Raw genomic sequence first — 16,578 nt, forward strand, 5'->3', positions numbered from 1 at the left:
CAATGTTTCTCTCTCATATCAATGTTTCTCTCCCTTTCTTTCTCCCTCCCTTCCTCTCCCTTTACAACAAAGAGAAGGAAAAAAGATGCTCAAAGATGTCTATTGGTTCACTGTCCATAGTAATAAAAATTGGACACGAAGGCAGTATTACTTCATAAGCAATTGTACATCTGCATCGTGCAAGCAATATAATGCAGCCTTTTAAAAAAGAACTATTACTTGGAAAGATTTTGACAATAATGCTAAGAGAGACAATACAGATGCAGTATACACATATAAAATTCAGTTTTTATAAAACAATGGCAATAAACCTATGTGTATATACATATGCATATTTTATTTATGAAAGATTATATGAATGTGGAAGAAAAAACATTAAGCAAATAATTTTCCATCATTAACTTAAGTTATCCAATGAGAGAAAGAAAAACATATGCTAGAGAATAAAAAGGCCAAGAAAAGAATTAGACAAAGAAAGGCAAACTTGGTAATTGTGAAAACTCACAAGGCAGTAATTTTCAAGATACTGTAAGCATGAAGATCTGAGGATGGCCTACAGGCATGTAAAAGAAATCAAATGAATGTTTTTACCAGAGGAACCAGAAACTAGAAAAATAGTCATTTTTAAATGGGTTAAATCACAATATTTGGTCATTTCCAAAAGTTATTAATAGAAATACAACAACTGCATTCTGCGGGGTAGACAGACCTCCAACTCTTGGTTGGATGCAAATATTGCTTGGAACTGTGTTGTCAGATGAGAAGCTTCAATCAAGAGCAAAAGATGGCAGCTGAGAAGAAATCTCCTGAAGAAGCTCGTAAATCAAGAGGAAAAAAAGAACAGAGAACACAAGAGCCCCTAGATGCAGGAGTGAATAAATGAGAAATGAGGACACATAAAAATGACATTAAGTCGGTGGCCAACAGACTTAATCTCCAAGTTTGACCAGAGCCCACAGACTAAGAGAAAGAAACTGCACACCAAAAGCTTGCTGTAAAAAAAATAAAAAGAAAAGAACATGCATTTGTCCTGATTTCAGTCACACAAAGAGCCAGAGCATTTATGCCCCATTCCCCATGTCCATCAGTCACTCAATCTTATCAAGGCTCAGTCCTAAGGCTTCTCGACCCTTCCGTCTCTTCCCCCAGTACAACCACTTCGACTCAGCTGTCCACTGCACAGAGCCACCTCTCACTGTCCTCCCGACTCCAGCTCCTCCCCACCCAATCCCCTGGGGTCCTGAGCCGAAGCCAGCCTCCTGAAAAGTAAAGTTATGTCATTATTTATCTTCGTTTCATACTTACTCATACCACGTTCTGCTATATGTATATAGTACATGACACAATTTAAGGGGGAACAGAGATGAACAATTTTTATGTTAATCATTTCAATGTGCACAGGAAATAATGCAACCAGCCAGCAGTCTTTGATTTCACTGATGGTATTAACTATGACAAGACCAGAGTAGACAGGGCCTAGAAATTCTACCTCAAGCCAGTCTCTGGCTCAGAGTGTATACAGAAATAGCAAAATTGTGAAAATGGTATACAAACAGCCATAGTTTCAGAAACAAACACCAGACTTCCAGTCACAGTGAAGGCACAGGCAAACACGGCTCGCCCCCTCACACGACCACATCAAAATTCCTGACTTTCCATCCCAGCCCACAACACGTAAGTCACATCACCTATGAGCCCGCCACTTGCTTGTATATCCCTGCACCTTCACATTTGCTATTCCCACCTCTTGGAATTCCCATCCTACCCATTTGACCACTAAAGATCCAGTGCACACCTCTCGCGTCTGGACTTTGTAATTATTACTATAGGCCACCATGACTTGCCACAATTTACACATCTATCTCCCTGATTCAATTTTTTAGTTCCTTAAAGACAGCAACCATCTCATCCAGTTTGCATCCCAATGGCAACACAGTGATCTATAAATAAATATCTGTTGAATGGAGGAATTAATGAGCAATCGTTCTAGCCTTTACTTTCCAAATTATCCAAACACTGGTATATCTATACAAAGAAAGGAAACAAATTGAGTTTATTAAGTTCTTACTGGGTATGCCAAGCAAACATTATTACATCTAATCCTCAGTAGGAAATGGGCAACATGATCATCATCTGATTTTCCAGATGGTGTAACAGAGATCTAGATAAGCTGAGTCCAAAATTACACATCTGGCAATTGGTGACTTGTGGCCGCGTGGGCTATAGATAAGTATGTCTGACACCAAAGCTCATACTTCACGTTCCCGGCCTTTCTCCGCTGTCAGGATGGTGATGATGGCAGTGCTGACGCGTCATTTCCTATGGGCCAAGCACTGCTCTCAGCAACTATCAATATCAACAATATATGTATATATGTATTAAAATTCAGACATGGAAATGTGCTCAGACTTGCTAAGTGCCCTAGAGCTTCCTAATTGCTAAAAATACTCTTTCCCCCCCCCAAAATCAATTTATTTGATGAATATAGTAAAGTAAAAGAAGATGCAATGTGGAATTATCTACTATAGAGCCTCGAAGTAGAAATAAAGTACTCAAGGTGGGGTAATAATGAATCTAATTAATGAAATTCAGAATTTTTTGCCAGGCTTGAAAAATTAGAATATCTAGTCAACGCCTCAAACTAATAAGAGGCTGGTAAGGAACTTGTGACAAACTGAAGATAAAAATCACATGATGAAGATCCAGAGACATTCAAAAGAGGAAAAGGAATGCCTGAAAAAGCCATTTGGTCTCATCAGAGTCCAGAGGAATACATGTGACAGTTTTCCACCACCCTAAGAATAACATTAGGGAATAGAAAAGGGCAGCTGACTTTGTTTTTTTTCATCTTCCTAAAAAGTTCAAAAATGTTTCTAATTCCTCAACAGGTACAGAAAAATTACCAAAACAAATCACTCCTCCCACTCTTCCCTAGAAGCCTTGTAAAGGAGAAAAATGCTCTTCTCTGATTTCTTCAGACATAGTCAAATGAAAAGATCACAAAAAATTTATAATTTCTAACTGTTCTGACAGAAATACACAAAGCCAACTCATTGCCACCCATTACGGCAAAGAAATCCAGTGTACAGAGAATACTCACCAGGCGCCAAGACCCCGGACATAAAATTATAATGACAACAACCACAGCTAACAATATCTGGACACTTACTACCTGTGAGGCACTGTTCTAAGGGCTTCCCATAAAGTAACAACAACTCTAGGAAGTGAATGTTACTTCCACTATCCCTGTTAACAGATGAGGACACTGAGGCACAAGGTCAGAATCTTGCCCGCATCCAACACAACCCAGAACTGGCAACATGAGGATTCAAAGTCTGAAACAATCATTCTGCTATCCCACGATTTGGGTTGCTACTCATAATTCCAAAGAAAAACTTCCAGGTTATGTTTTGTAATTCCACATGGGAAGAAGATGCTCTGTGGAACAGTAATGTATCTAGTCTTTTAGGTCACTTGCAGAACCTGCTGAGTTCTTGGACCACTATATCAAAAGATATGTCACGGCCTCTCCACAGGCCATGTCTGACTGACAGAATGTGGAATAATTTAGTGAAGCACAAGAATGGGCCTTTGTTCTTGGGGAAAACAGAGCAGGAAACACCACCACGAGAAAAGGATGAGGACCAACATCCATGATGGAGCCCAGTGACTGCCACCACTTCCTTCCGATAAGGTTTCTAAGGGTAACATCTGACAGGAAAAAACAAGCCCCGCCTGTCCTGTCACTTCGTGTAATTGTTGTTTTACACTTCGAGTCAGGGCTGTTGCATCTTGCCCGTAATCTCGCCGTATGAAACAAATCTTTCTCCCATGCACGTGTGTGCACTTACACTCACTCGCACTTTGCATTTTGGTTTTGCACTGAAAAACACTGTGCATTAAGCAGGCCCCAAAACCAAACAACAACTTCAGTCTGGCCAGCACTCTCCCAAACTTCAGCCACAGACACCCCCGCCACTTTCGTCACATCTCAGGATATGCACTCTTAGTTTCTTGTCTTGAATTTGACTCACCTTTTTCTCTTAGGCTTGTTTTAGAAGGGAAAACTCTATCGCTGTCGCCAATGGAAAGCCAGCATGATGGGCTCTAAACAGAGCAGCCCTGAAAAGAAGACTGAGCCTGAAACCTGCCTCTGTCTAAAGGGGAGAAGGGGCTGCTAGAGGGTATCATTTTGAACTGTACGGTACCGTAAATTTTACAGGTCAAAAACAGTCAAATACTGGCAATTTCATTTCATTCAACTTAACATTATTAACACCAAACCAAGTCTTTCCCCCAAAATAAGTGAGACATAAAAAGAATTTAAAGGAAAATAACTAAGCCACTAGGCAATTGAAAGGAACTTAATGCCACGACTTCTAACACTTAAAATAATGTTTAGTATCTGCAGTGATACAAATCTCTCCATTTGTAAAACTCTGCTAGAAAAACAAGGGGATGTAGCATCAGTGAGTGAAGACCACACTGGAAATACAAAGTCCATGCTCCAGTACCATTCAACTGCCCAACAGCCATGCAACCTGACTGTGCCCCCAACACTGGCACTTAAGAGACGGTAAATACATGCTGCACAAATGACCAGCCCCCAAGCTTTTATGCCTGTGCAAGTAAAAAATTTATCCCCCTCTTATTCTCCTGGGGTCCTTTCGAGGATCAAATGAGATGGATGACACAGATGTCAGCATTTTCAAACCAGACAATGCTGTCACCAGAAAGAATATCATTACCATACAGCAGTGACGGGGACAACTGCTGGGAATTTTGGCCACCCTGTATTTATTCCACCTTCATAACAGCACCCAGCTGTCATTTTGAAGGTTTGTTTCTTACTCCCTGTCTACTATTTTGATGGGATAGTGAACCCAAATAAACTCTTTGCACTACACAAGCCACTGGGCTCCCAGGAAACTCCTTCAGCCAAATCCTGCTGGTGGCCAGGAGGTGGCCAAGTGACCTGAGACTGAACAATCAGGTGCTTTCTCCCTGAAAGGTCAATCTTGAACAGAAAGAGAGAGAACCAGGAAACAACTAGTGCTCACTCCACTAGTGGGGCCTTAATTGTATCACCATTCCTGCTAGGAGACCTTTTCTGGGCTCTTATTTGCAGCTTATGAATCTTCCAAAGCTGCCTCAACTTCTTCCTGTCTCCCAAATCTAGCCTGCTATCAATTCCATAGGATCACAATATCCTCAACTGGAACAGATTTCTATCGCTTTTTACCAAAGAGCCCTGGCAGATATACCAGTGTACCATCCTTTCAACGGTTCCTACTGATGTTCATCCGACCAGCCGAACTTTCTACCTGCAATCACCAGCCAGCACGTCACATTCTTGCCTAAAACTTTTCCTAAGACAGTAAATAAATGTGAAATGTATTAAAAAATAACACCTGGCCTTTTAAGAAAAATCTCTTCCAATTATCTGTTACTTCTTAGTGAACATAAGGCTTAGATTCCTGGAGGAGAATGATGTAAGAAGAGACACATACAAGAAGTTCCATTTTCCAAATGGGACTGAGAACTATGCCCAGTTACTTGGAAAGGAATCCTCCATATCCAGTCGTCCCTTTGAGAGCAAAAACAGAACAGTAACAAGACTCACTAATTCATTTGCGCCCTTCCATTCTACTGCAGTCTACCACCTGCATGGGCAGGTGTCACGGGCTGAGTAACAAGTGTCCCGGTCAGACTTCCTCCCTGAGGAGCAAGGACCTCTTTATACAAAATGAAACTAACATTTCTACAAGCCTGCCATTTTTACATGCAGTACGTGACTTCATCCTCACAACTGACTAGGTAGACACCAATGTGTGGGTTTCCCCCACATCACCAGGCAATTCTCCAACGCCAGCTGGGTGTCCTACAATTCAATTCAATTCTGATACTATCTACCTGGAGACAGCATCAGATCCCACAGCTTAAGGTCTCAGTCCTACAAGACTGCACCAGCCGCCAACTTCAGGCGACAGCTGCAACTCCAGGTTGTCACCTATGCTCCTGACTAACCAGCTATATATCTCAGAGGTTCCATTAGCTCCTGTTAGTCTCCATTAATTCGGTAGAGTGGCTCAAAGAACTCAGAGAAGCATTTTACTTACTAGATTACCAGTTTACCAAAAAAGGACATCACGCAGGCCCTGGCCAGTGTGACTAAGCTGGTTGGATCATCATCCCGTGGACTAAAAGGTCATGAATTCAATCCCCAGTCAGGGCGCACACCTAGGCTGTGGGTTCAATCCCCCCGTTGGGGCACATACAAGAGGCAACCAATCAATGCTTCCTTCTCACATCGATGTTCTCTCTCTCCCCTCCTTCCTCTCTCTAAAAAGCAATGAAAAAAATGTCCCCGGGTGAGGATAAAATAAAAGAGATTTAATGTTTAAAGGCTATAACTCAGGAACAGCCAGGTGGAAGAAAATCAGATGAGGAAAGATGTGGGAAAGGTGCGGAGCTATCCCGCTCTCTAAAGAGAGGGCCACTCTCCCAGCACCTCCGCGTGTTCACCAGCCCAGAAGCTCTACAGACCCTGTCCTTTCGCGGTTTTGTGGAGGCTTCATTACACAGGCGGCACTGACTGAACCAGTGGCCACTGGCAACTGAACTCAATCTCCAGCCCCTCTCCCCTCCCCAGAGGTGGGGGTTTCTCTCGGCAACCAGCTCCTAACCTTGGTGCCTTCCAAGATTCACTTGACATAACAAAAAACACTTTTATGGATATCATCACCTTGAAAATACCAGGAGTTTTAGGAGCTCAGTGCCAGAAATGGGAACAAAAAACAAATGCACCGTATTTTTAGGACTGTAAGACGCACTGGACCATAAGACCTAGGTTTTAGAGGCGGAAAATAGAAAAAAAATTTTTGAAGCAAAAAATGTGGTAAAATATTTAATAACCTATGACCCCGCTCCACCACTGCCACCCCACCCAGAGCAAGCCAGGTAAGCTACATTCAAACTACAAGACACACACCCCTTTCCTCCCAAATTTGGAGGGTGCATCTTATAGTCCGAAAAATACAGTATGTCTTTCTTATAAATCACAGTACCACAACAGACCTAATTCTTGCGCTCAGAGAGGTAAGGCAAATGACACAGCTGAAAAAGGAAGAGCCAGGATTCACAGCCAGATCTTGAGAGCTCATGCACTCTCATGCCAGCCTGCCCAGGGCATATCAACAGCCTCCCAAAAGAAATGAAACAATAAATCAGCCTAATGATCAATGCCACACACATATACTGAGAACCTAATGTGTGGCAGGCACAAAATGTGCAAAACACTGAGAAGTAATAAAATGAAGAAGCTGCACTGCCCGCAAAGCCCACAAGCCTAGTGGTGGCATGGCTGTTGAAACGCTTGACTATGGTACAACACACTGTACACAGTCAACCAGACCATCGGTCTTTACTGAGCACCTTCTAGATGCTTCTGGAGGCTGGGTATACATCAGTGAACAAGATAGCATAATATCGCTACCCACACAGAGCTGATATTATGGCATATGAGGCAGAAATAAACAAAATAAAAAAGCATAATGTACAGAGTGTTAGTTGGTAATAAGCGTGATGGAGAAAAACAAAGAGGAATAGAAGTGTAAGGGAGTTGGTACCATTTTAAATCTGTCCCAATTTCAGGTAGTTCCCACAGCTCCATTAGCAAGTAGTACTACACGCTGTGTTCATGGCTGGCAAAGTGTCACAGAAGAACGAGGGTGTGAAAGGACAGAGAAGGGAACTGGCTCCGCTAGGTGGGTAATGGTGAGAGGGTGTGGGCTGTGGAAAGTCTCCAGAACGAGATGAGGTCTGAGCAAGTGAGTTTCCTTCCCTTCTCTTCCCTTCCCCTGCAGGAAGATGTCTCCTGGCCTCACCACTGCAGGGCATGAATCAGCTCTGAATGACTTCACAAAGCATTTCCAACAAATGTCTGTGGGTCTGTCACCTTTGCCAAAATCTTTGTGTCGAGCCCTGATCAATGTTATAAGCTTATGCAATAATGTCAGCCTTTTGTGGGTCATGAAGGCAAACAGCAATTTTTAGGACTTTACTAAATTATAAAAGAAATACATAATCACAGTGTAACAGGGGGGTCTAGCCGGATCACTGGGAGGTGGGGAGAAATCCCAGAGTGAGAGGTTGCACCCCCCTGGAGAAGGGAGGGGCCGGAGGAAACCCCAAGGCAGAGAATTGAAGAAATAGCCTGCCCTGCTCCTAAGAAGGGAGGGACCCCTGAGAGGGGCTGGAAAGGGCCAAAGGCAGCCCTGGAGCTGGAGCATGATACCATAGCCCCAAGGCAACAGTAAACAACTAACACTCCTGACACCTCTTGCCCAGAACCTGCACAGGCTTTGGGGGCTGAAAGGTCACGATGCACATGTAAAACCCTTTCACCTCATTCTGGATCATGATGGCCAGAGGAGAGGCTGGGACACTGTAAGCCGACACACGTGGTGAACATTTGCCCAAACTGGCTAGAAAGTGGGACACTCACACAGCATGTAGGATTTGCAGGGAAAGATTTTAAAAGGTGGGTGCGCAGCAGCTCCCTCTCTCTTCTTTGCCCTTTGCCCCAGGCCCTGCTTGGATACCCTTTTGGCATTCCCCTCACTTACCTGGTCAGGAGCCAGCCCACGGAGGCTGAGGCCCACTCACAAGACAGGTGCCCCACCAGCAATGGGCCCGCAGGACACCATGCCCCACTAATGGCTCTTGCCTTGCCCTGCTTTCACAGTCTGAAACAGGCTTGTGCAGGACACACACCTCGCCAGCAGCAGGCTCAGACAGGACACTGTGGCCCCATGCCACTTGGCACAGGTCCTGGACAGCTCCCGTTCTCTTGCACTGAGAACATCCCACAGACACTCAGGCTGGGCAAGTTTGCCAGCCCCAAGGGCACAAGCAACCCTGGACTCTGGGGGCCTGGTGGACTGAGCCCCTCGCATGACCAGCTACAGGGGTTTGACAGAGCAACCCAGACTAGGGAGAGGAGGAAGCTGCAGGGGGGCAATGGAGACACAGGCCTCCCAAGTGTGTGCTCCAGACAGAGAGCCTGGAGCTGGAGAGATGGAGATCCATCCTTGGACTCCACAAGGGCAGATAAGAATGGAGGCGATCTCTGGGCATCGGTTTGGACTTCAGTCTTTTTGGGAACATGGGAATTTCTGTGTTTTACACAAGACAAAGGCCTGGAGCTGGGGAGCTCCCACCTCCCCTAAATTGGGCACCATGTTAATAAAAGCCTTTTCCTTCCCCACCAATCTCTGTTTTATGGTTGTGTATGGCAGCAGGCAGCCAAATCCCATTTAGCACTCTAACGACAGTATAAAATATGAAAAATATTAGAAAATATAAAGATTTCCAATATTTTTAATTACAACATTACCTGTATTCATATTTTGGTACATTTTTTGCCAGAGTTGTTTAACCCTGCAGAGGTCATGGTCAAAAATTTATAGCGTAGGTCCCATGTATCACACACCCTTACAAGACACATGTTACAACCAAACTGCTTAAACATTGTGTCTTAACATTAGTCACATACAAACATGTAGCCAGTCATGGCCTTGGACCTATGCACCTGATGTGTGTAACAATATTTAAAAGAGTTTGCATCTCTCAGATCAGCTACAACCTCCTCAGGGTTAACATAACTAGAATCACTCTACATCCATATAATTTTGTAACCTAATTTTGTTATTTTTTACTAATTATATAACTTTTTAATTCTACATATCCATTTTCTGCTTTAAAAAATTCTACACAGACATCAATTTAATGGCTATATAACATTCCACTCTATTGATGCACTATACTTTATTAATCATTTACCAATTTTCAAGCATTTAGATTTCTAAGTTTTCATCATTATAAATTCTCTCTGAAAATAACTGTATGCAGAAGGTATTTCTTTTTTTTATTCATTTTGAGAGAGAGAGAGTAACATCAATTTGTTGTTTTGCTTATTTATATATTTGTTGATTGATTCTTGTGTGTGCCTTAGGGATTGAACCTGCAACCTTGGCATACTGAGACAATGCTCCTACCAACTAAGCTACCCAGCCAGGGCCTGCAGAAGGTATTTCAAGCAATTCCCTTATAAAAGATTCCAATGAAAATTATGGGAAGCTGGAAATACTTCAGAGTAGTCACTGCATAGACGGTCTACAGATGACCCAAATTTACTCACTGCACCACTTGGCTGTAGAGGCAGAATATAGAAGCTAGGTCATCTCTAGCCACCTTTTTTCTCTTGACAGTAAACTGTTTTAGGAGCGGACTATTTACCTGCTGTCAGAATCCGAGGCGATTTCCTTTCTCCCTCCAAAGCGGATCTGGCACTGCAAGGAAAAAGAAGCCACTAAGATCAGCTGTTGGGATAGGACACTCAAATGTCACCAAACAGCCCACACAGGCCTTGGGGTCACCAGGGACACAGGGCCAGAAACTCTGGGTTGCTGAGTCAGGGTGTCCCCTGCCCTGGATGTCGGCCTAAGACAAGATGGTGGACATCCCAGCCTTCCAGCTGCCACTTAAAGGAAGTCCTTATGTCCCACTTGTACAGAAGTGCACCACGGGGGAAAACAACACTAAGAGGAAAACAGAAGCACGCAGCTTCCGCACATTATCTAAGAAACTTCTATGTGTCAGCAGCTGGCAATGTATATAACACGGGGCTCTTAACAGGCAATAACAAAAACTTCCACAAATCTGCAATGATGAGGCCCTTTTGACAGGGCCAAAGTTGTTATGACTGGCTAGAAAATTATGACAATATAAATCATACTTCAAACAAGTCATCTGGTTATTCAGAGTGACAATTTACCCAGGGTGGGTACAAACAAAAGCAAAGTATTTTCCTTTTTTTAAAAATTGTAAATATAGAAAACATAAAATTAACAGTTTAATCATTTCTAGTTATACAATTCAATTCACAATATTGTGCAACCATGTTCTCTTTTAAAGATGTGGAATCTCCAATGTGGGTGGCAGGCTTACAAGATTTCTGAACTTCCTAACTAAAAGACCACATATAAAATTTAAATGATACAGTTGTCAAAACTTATAGAACTGCACATTCAAAATTAGTGTATTTTATTGTATGCAAACTATATCTCAAAAACAATGTTGATTTTTAAAAGACATATATATACAGCACTTTTGTCCCCCAAAATAATAATAATAATAATGGCAGATCTGGGCATAAGCTCCAAAGTATTTGTTTAACTGCTACACTTAAAGTAGTTCCACTTGTCTCCTAATCTTCTTGCCATTGTTTCCATCTCTGGAGCAAAGAAAGAAGAAATGAATAATGTGGGCTCCTAATCTACAGTGGACCAGGGCCTGGTCAGACCTTTACCTACTTTAACAAATGCAGTTCTCTCAACCTCACTGTGCAGATAAGTGACCAGATTACAGAAAAGAAGAATGCCCAGAAAGGCTGCATGAGCTGTCCAAACACACACAGCTGGGAAGAAATGAAACTGGCATTTGACCCCAGCTACACCTGAGCTTGTGTTGTTTCACCCTATCAGGACACCTCGGAGGCTCGGGCTGATGCTAAAGTCTCTGAGCTCACCAAACCCCTAACGCAGTCAACACCTAACACACACATTTATTAAAGTATTTACCTCTTATCTCCCTATACACAAGCAAAAAATTGTTAGTCATCCCTTCTGAAAGGGATGACTTCTTGAATTCCCAGAGCTGGATCCTCGCTCTGCTACTTATTAACTTTGACACCTGATGAAAGTTATTGGTCCTTTCTGAGTTTCTGGTTTTTTAGCAGTAAAATGGAAATAATTGTAGGAACTATCTCACAGGGTGGTGGAAAGGATTAAATGTAAAGAATTTGGATATAAAGCAGAGAGCCCAGCACATGATGAATGTACAATAAATGATGCATGGCTGATATAGGCAGGCAAGAAAACATGCCAGCTCATGTCAAAGCTCACCTCCCACCCAGTCAAAAGCCAGGCATCAGAATAGCATCAACCAATCAGATCAGAGCCCACCTGGAGGATCCACACCATCAATCCTGAACATGGTTCGTTCCTTCCTATCTCTGTTCTTATGCTCACAGGGAACCCAACCACCTTAGCACCCATAAAAGTTGCCCTAAAACACAACTGCTTGGGAGTGAGACTTTGAAACCCACATCAGTGCCCTTCTCAAAGGGACATCCTGAAGGATGCAGTCCTCCAGAAGACTTGAGGAAGTCAGGACACAAGAAGGCTTCTGTCCCTACCTCTGACAGCCTTCCCTGCTCTATCATTTTCTGGGGGGAAATATTGGCCTCACTATTCCCATATACAAAGTGGGGAAAAGTCTGACACTATTACTTTATCGCAAGGTCAAACATGAGTGTTCCTCTTACCTGTTTCACTGCATCCAGCAGTCGCTCCAGCAGAAATTGTCTTTTAATGTCATTGTTCTGTGATCCTAAAGTGCAATAAGGCTTAATTAGTTCTGTTTGACATTAGCTTTCTATTAAGACTTTCTGACATATAGTATATGACTGCCCCCAACTAATATCAGTCTCCTTAATAAAATCCATAACAAAACCAGGCACCAATAATTTACATCATTACAAATGAAGTTTGACCATTTCCCTGTTATTGCAATGTGAATGATCAAATCCAGGGTTTTTTAACCTTGGCCCTACTGACATTTGGACCAGATGGTGGGGGCTACCCTATGATTACAGGACCCAGGCCTCTACCCACTAGATACCATTAGCGCACATGCATGCACACACACATACACTAGTCATAGCAATGAAAATGTCTCTAGATACCGTCTGGGGAACAAAATTGCGCTCAGTTGAGAACCAATATTCTACTTAAATTCTAACTTATGAGAGTAAGTTTCCTAGTGCATCGGTGTGGCTTGTTGGCTCACCTCACCATCAGCTCCCACATCCCTTCCCCACGCCACTGCAACACAAGCTGAAAACCTGATTGCTCCTTTTCCAAGCTACTCTTACACGGCTGACCATAAGAAGTTCTAGCTAATGAGGTGTAAGCAGAAGTGCACTGGGAGGGTCCTGGGAAAATTATGTCATCCTAATAAAAGAACAGATGTTAATGGCTTCATTCCTCCTTCCACTCTTATCCCTTAATCATAAACACATTGGGTGGAGCCAAGCAGCATCTTGCTACCATGAAGCAACAGGTCTGGAGGGAAGGCCAAGAGAATCACAAAGATATCAGCCCAATTATATCATTTTGCTGCTGAACCAATACTGGAAATCTGCTACCTCTAACACAGCAAATAACTCCATTTGTTCAGAACACTGTACATTGGGCCGTTACTTACAGCCAAAAGCTTTCCCAACAGATACATGTGGCATACACTGAACTCCTACTTAAAGAGGGTCTGGGGCAAGGACACTTCAAAATACCAGCCAGAACATTGTCAGAGCTACATCTGATGCTCCACAAGAGGCCCAGTGACTCCAACCAACAGAGACACGGCTATGTGTTATGATGCACCACACACAGAACACAGTTGTTTCAAAGGAGACTCAGAGTCAGAGTTACAGGAGCAGACGTTCCACCAGGCTCCCTCTTTCCTGGCCAACTCAACGTGGGCTTCTCCAGGGAGTACGGGCAGGGCATCATTTCAGAGATGGTCAGTGATTAAGCTGAGTCATGCCAGAGCTGCCCAGTTAATAACCACTGTGGCCTTGTGTTGAGCACGTCCTGCACGCCAGACACTCAACTGAGTACTCTGCATGCATTATGTTGTATAATTTTCACAGCCACCCTGCAAGCTAGGCATTAGGATCCTCAGACCACAGATGGGGAGACTGAAGCTCACAGAGGACCAACAATGGTGTGCACTGACTCATTCAGGATTTATTTAATTTCAATTATGTACCAGGCAATGTTCTAAGGGCTGGGGACCCAGGAGTTAAATGGTATAAAAGAGTCATCTTCTCACAGAGTGCAATTCTATTAGGAAGAAACGAATGGAACCTAAGTAAACAACTAAATGAGATGATGTTAGAGTCATACTATGAAGAAAAACCAAATGGGCTGCTGAGACAGGGAGAAAGCAAGAGGGCCACATTAGCCAGGGGAATCCTGGAAGGCCTTTCTGCACACGTGTGACAGTGAGCTGAGCCCTTAACAAAGAGAAGGAGTGGCCATGAAAAAATATGCAGACCAGGATTGTAGGCAGAACAAAGAGCCAGGGCAGAGCCCAGGAGGAAGGAACAGACTTGGCCTCTGGTCTTCCAGGCCCAGAAGGAAGTCTGATGTATCTTCAGCAAAAAGGGGGAAGTAAAGATCAGAGAGGTAGGCAGGGGCCAATCACAAAGGGTCTTATGGACCATGATAACAGGTTTAGTTTTTGTTCTGATTTGAATACTAACTAGTGTAACTGTGACCTTGACTCAAGACCATGCCCTTCAAATGACTGTGCTAGAACTACCACCACACAAGGCTCCTTCCTCACTCCAGGCCTGGAGATAAAACCAGTCAATAGATGCTCCACAGATACACAGTAATACGTCTGACTTCCCAAATGTCGACATTCTTATCTTACTGGAAGAGGTTTTGCAAAAGGACAGCCTACACATCATTGCCACCAGACAAGAGGCCATCTTACAGCGTCAATCGTGATGGAGACCCCCCCACCCAGGGCCCTCAAACATCTCTCTTGACACCTGTGTCTATCAATAAATCCTGCTCTTTATTTAGCAGAAAGTTTAGTTTCTGTTCTCCTCTAACACCAGAATAGAGAAGTCAGGCTTTCTTTCTTCCTTTTCCCAAGTATTGCACCCAACAACTCCACTCACCCTTGGGCAATGCCAGCTGGAAACCTGACAAGGTTTTGCACCCTGAAATGCTGTTGCTGTTCTTTCTGATCAGAAATGTAATTTATGTAATAGAACTATCATATGACCCAGCAATTCCACTTCTGGGCATATACCCAAAAGAACTGAAAGCAGGGTCTCAAAGAGAAATTTTATAGCCATGTTCACAGCTGCATTGTTCATGGTAGCTAAAACATGAAAACAATGCAAGTGTCCATTGATGGGTGAACAAACAAGCAAAATGCGGTGTACCAAACAATGGAATATTATTCAGCCTGAAAAAGGAGGGAAACTGCAACATGCTACAACATGGATAAACACTGAGAACATTTTGAGTGAAATAAGCCAGACACTAAAAGAGAAATACTGTATAATTCCACTTCTTTGAAATACTTAGAGTAAATGCATACAGAAAAATACAGTAGTTGTTGCCGAGGGCTAGGGAGAAGAAGGAATGGGGAATTGTTTTTTAATTGGAATAGAGTTTCAGTTTTGCAACAGTAAGAGTCATGGAGATGGATGGTGGTCATGGTTGCACAGCAATGTAAATGAATGTATTTAATACCACTGAACTGTACACTTAAAAATGGTTAAGATGAGCCCTGGCTGGCATAGCTCAGTGGATTGAGCGCGGGCCTGGGAACCAAGCAACCACGGTTCGATTCCCAGTCAGGGCACATGCCTGGGTTGCAGGCTAGTTCCCAGCAGGGGACACACGGGAGGCAACCGTACATTGATATTTCTCTCCCTTTCTCCTTCCCTTCACCTCTAAAGATAAATAAAATATTTTTTTAAAAAATGGTTAAGATGGCCCTGGCTGGTGTGGCTAAGCTGGTTAAGAGCATCATCCTGTAAACCAAAAGGTCAAGCGAGGGTTTGATTCCTGGTCAGGGTACATGCCTAGATTGCAGGTTCAGTCCCCAGTCGGAGGGCATACAAGAGGCAATCAACCAATGTTTCTCTCTCACACTGATGTTTTCTCCCTCTCTCTCCCTCCCTTCCCCTCTCTCCAAAATCAATAAGCATGTTCTTGGGTGAAGATTTCAAAAAATGATTAAGATGATAAATCTTATGTTGTCACAAAAAAAGGTAATTCATGAATTCATGCGAAACAATATACAACAATAACAAATCAGGAAAAATGTACAAAGAAAAATCTCCATCATCTTACTACTACTAATTTTTAGTGCAGTAATTCTCAAGCTTTTTTGTGCACACCAATTCCATGGAATGTTGTTAAAAGGCAGATTCTGATTCAGCAAGTCTAGGGTGGGGTCTGGGGTTCTGCATTTTTCACAAACTCCAAGGTGATGCTGATGCTGCTGTTTCTGACCGACATCCAAAGAGCAAGAATTTAGCACCCGCCTTTAATGATATGCACAGTTATCCTAGAGCTGTTCTACAGTCTCTTCCCACCAATGCTTTTTCTAAATGAGATGTCGACAGCCTCCTCCTCTGCCTTACCTTGCCATGGCTCTCTTGTGGTAGGAAGAGAAGCATGTCCTCTGTAGAGAAACAACCTGAGGTTGTGCAGGTGTCAGCCCCCAACTCCCGCTCCCTGGCTGCTATCTCTCTGGAGAAAAGTGCACTTGAGTGGGACAAGCCTGACCTCAGAAGGGGTACCTAGGGCCATCCTAGCCCTGAATGAGGATTAAGAAAAGGGGTCTCATAGGGTGGCGGTAGCACAGGCAGCCTTGAAAGCACTCATCAGCTACAGAGAACGCCTAAGAGACCCATGACTGTGA

At 43.3% G+C, this 16,578-nt stretch overlaps 1 protein-coding gene across 2 annotated transcripts in view; it reads right to left on the reverse strand.

The window, feature by feature from the left end:
• The window catches only part of SNX29 (sorting nexin 29), a 569,005-nt gene that overhangs the window by 535,934 nt on the left and 16,493 nt on the right, over window positions 1-16,578 (reverse strand). For both annotated transcript variants that reach the window (XM_037151196.2, XM_053672144.1), the window contains exons 2-3: window positions 12,389-12,453; window positions 10,300-10,352 (exon numbers count right to left, since the gene is read on the reverse strand). In XM_037151196.2, the coding sequence (XP_037007091.2) occupies window positions 10,300-10,352; window positions 12,389-12,453 (118 nt within the window). The remainder of the gene's footprint in view (window positions 1-10,299; window positions 10,353-12,388; window positions 12,454-16,578) is intronic.

Source organism: Artibeus jamaicensis, unplaced genomic scaffold (assembly GCF_021234435.1).
Source record: "Artibeus jamaicensis isolate MK-2021 breed Jamaican fruit bat unplaced genomic scaffold, CSHL_Jam_final contig_729, whole genome shotgun sequence".
Taxonomy (NCBI): domain Eukaryota; kingdom Metazoa; phylum Chordata; class Mammalia; order Chiroptera; family Phyllostomidae; genus Artibeus; species Artibeus jamaicensis.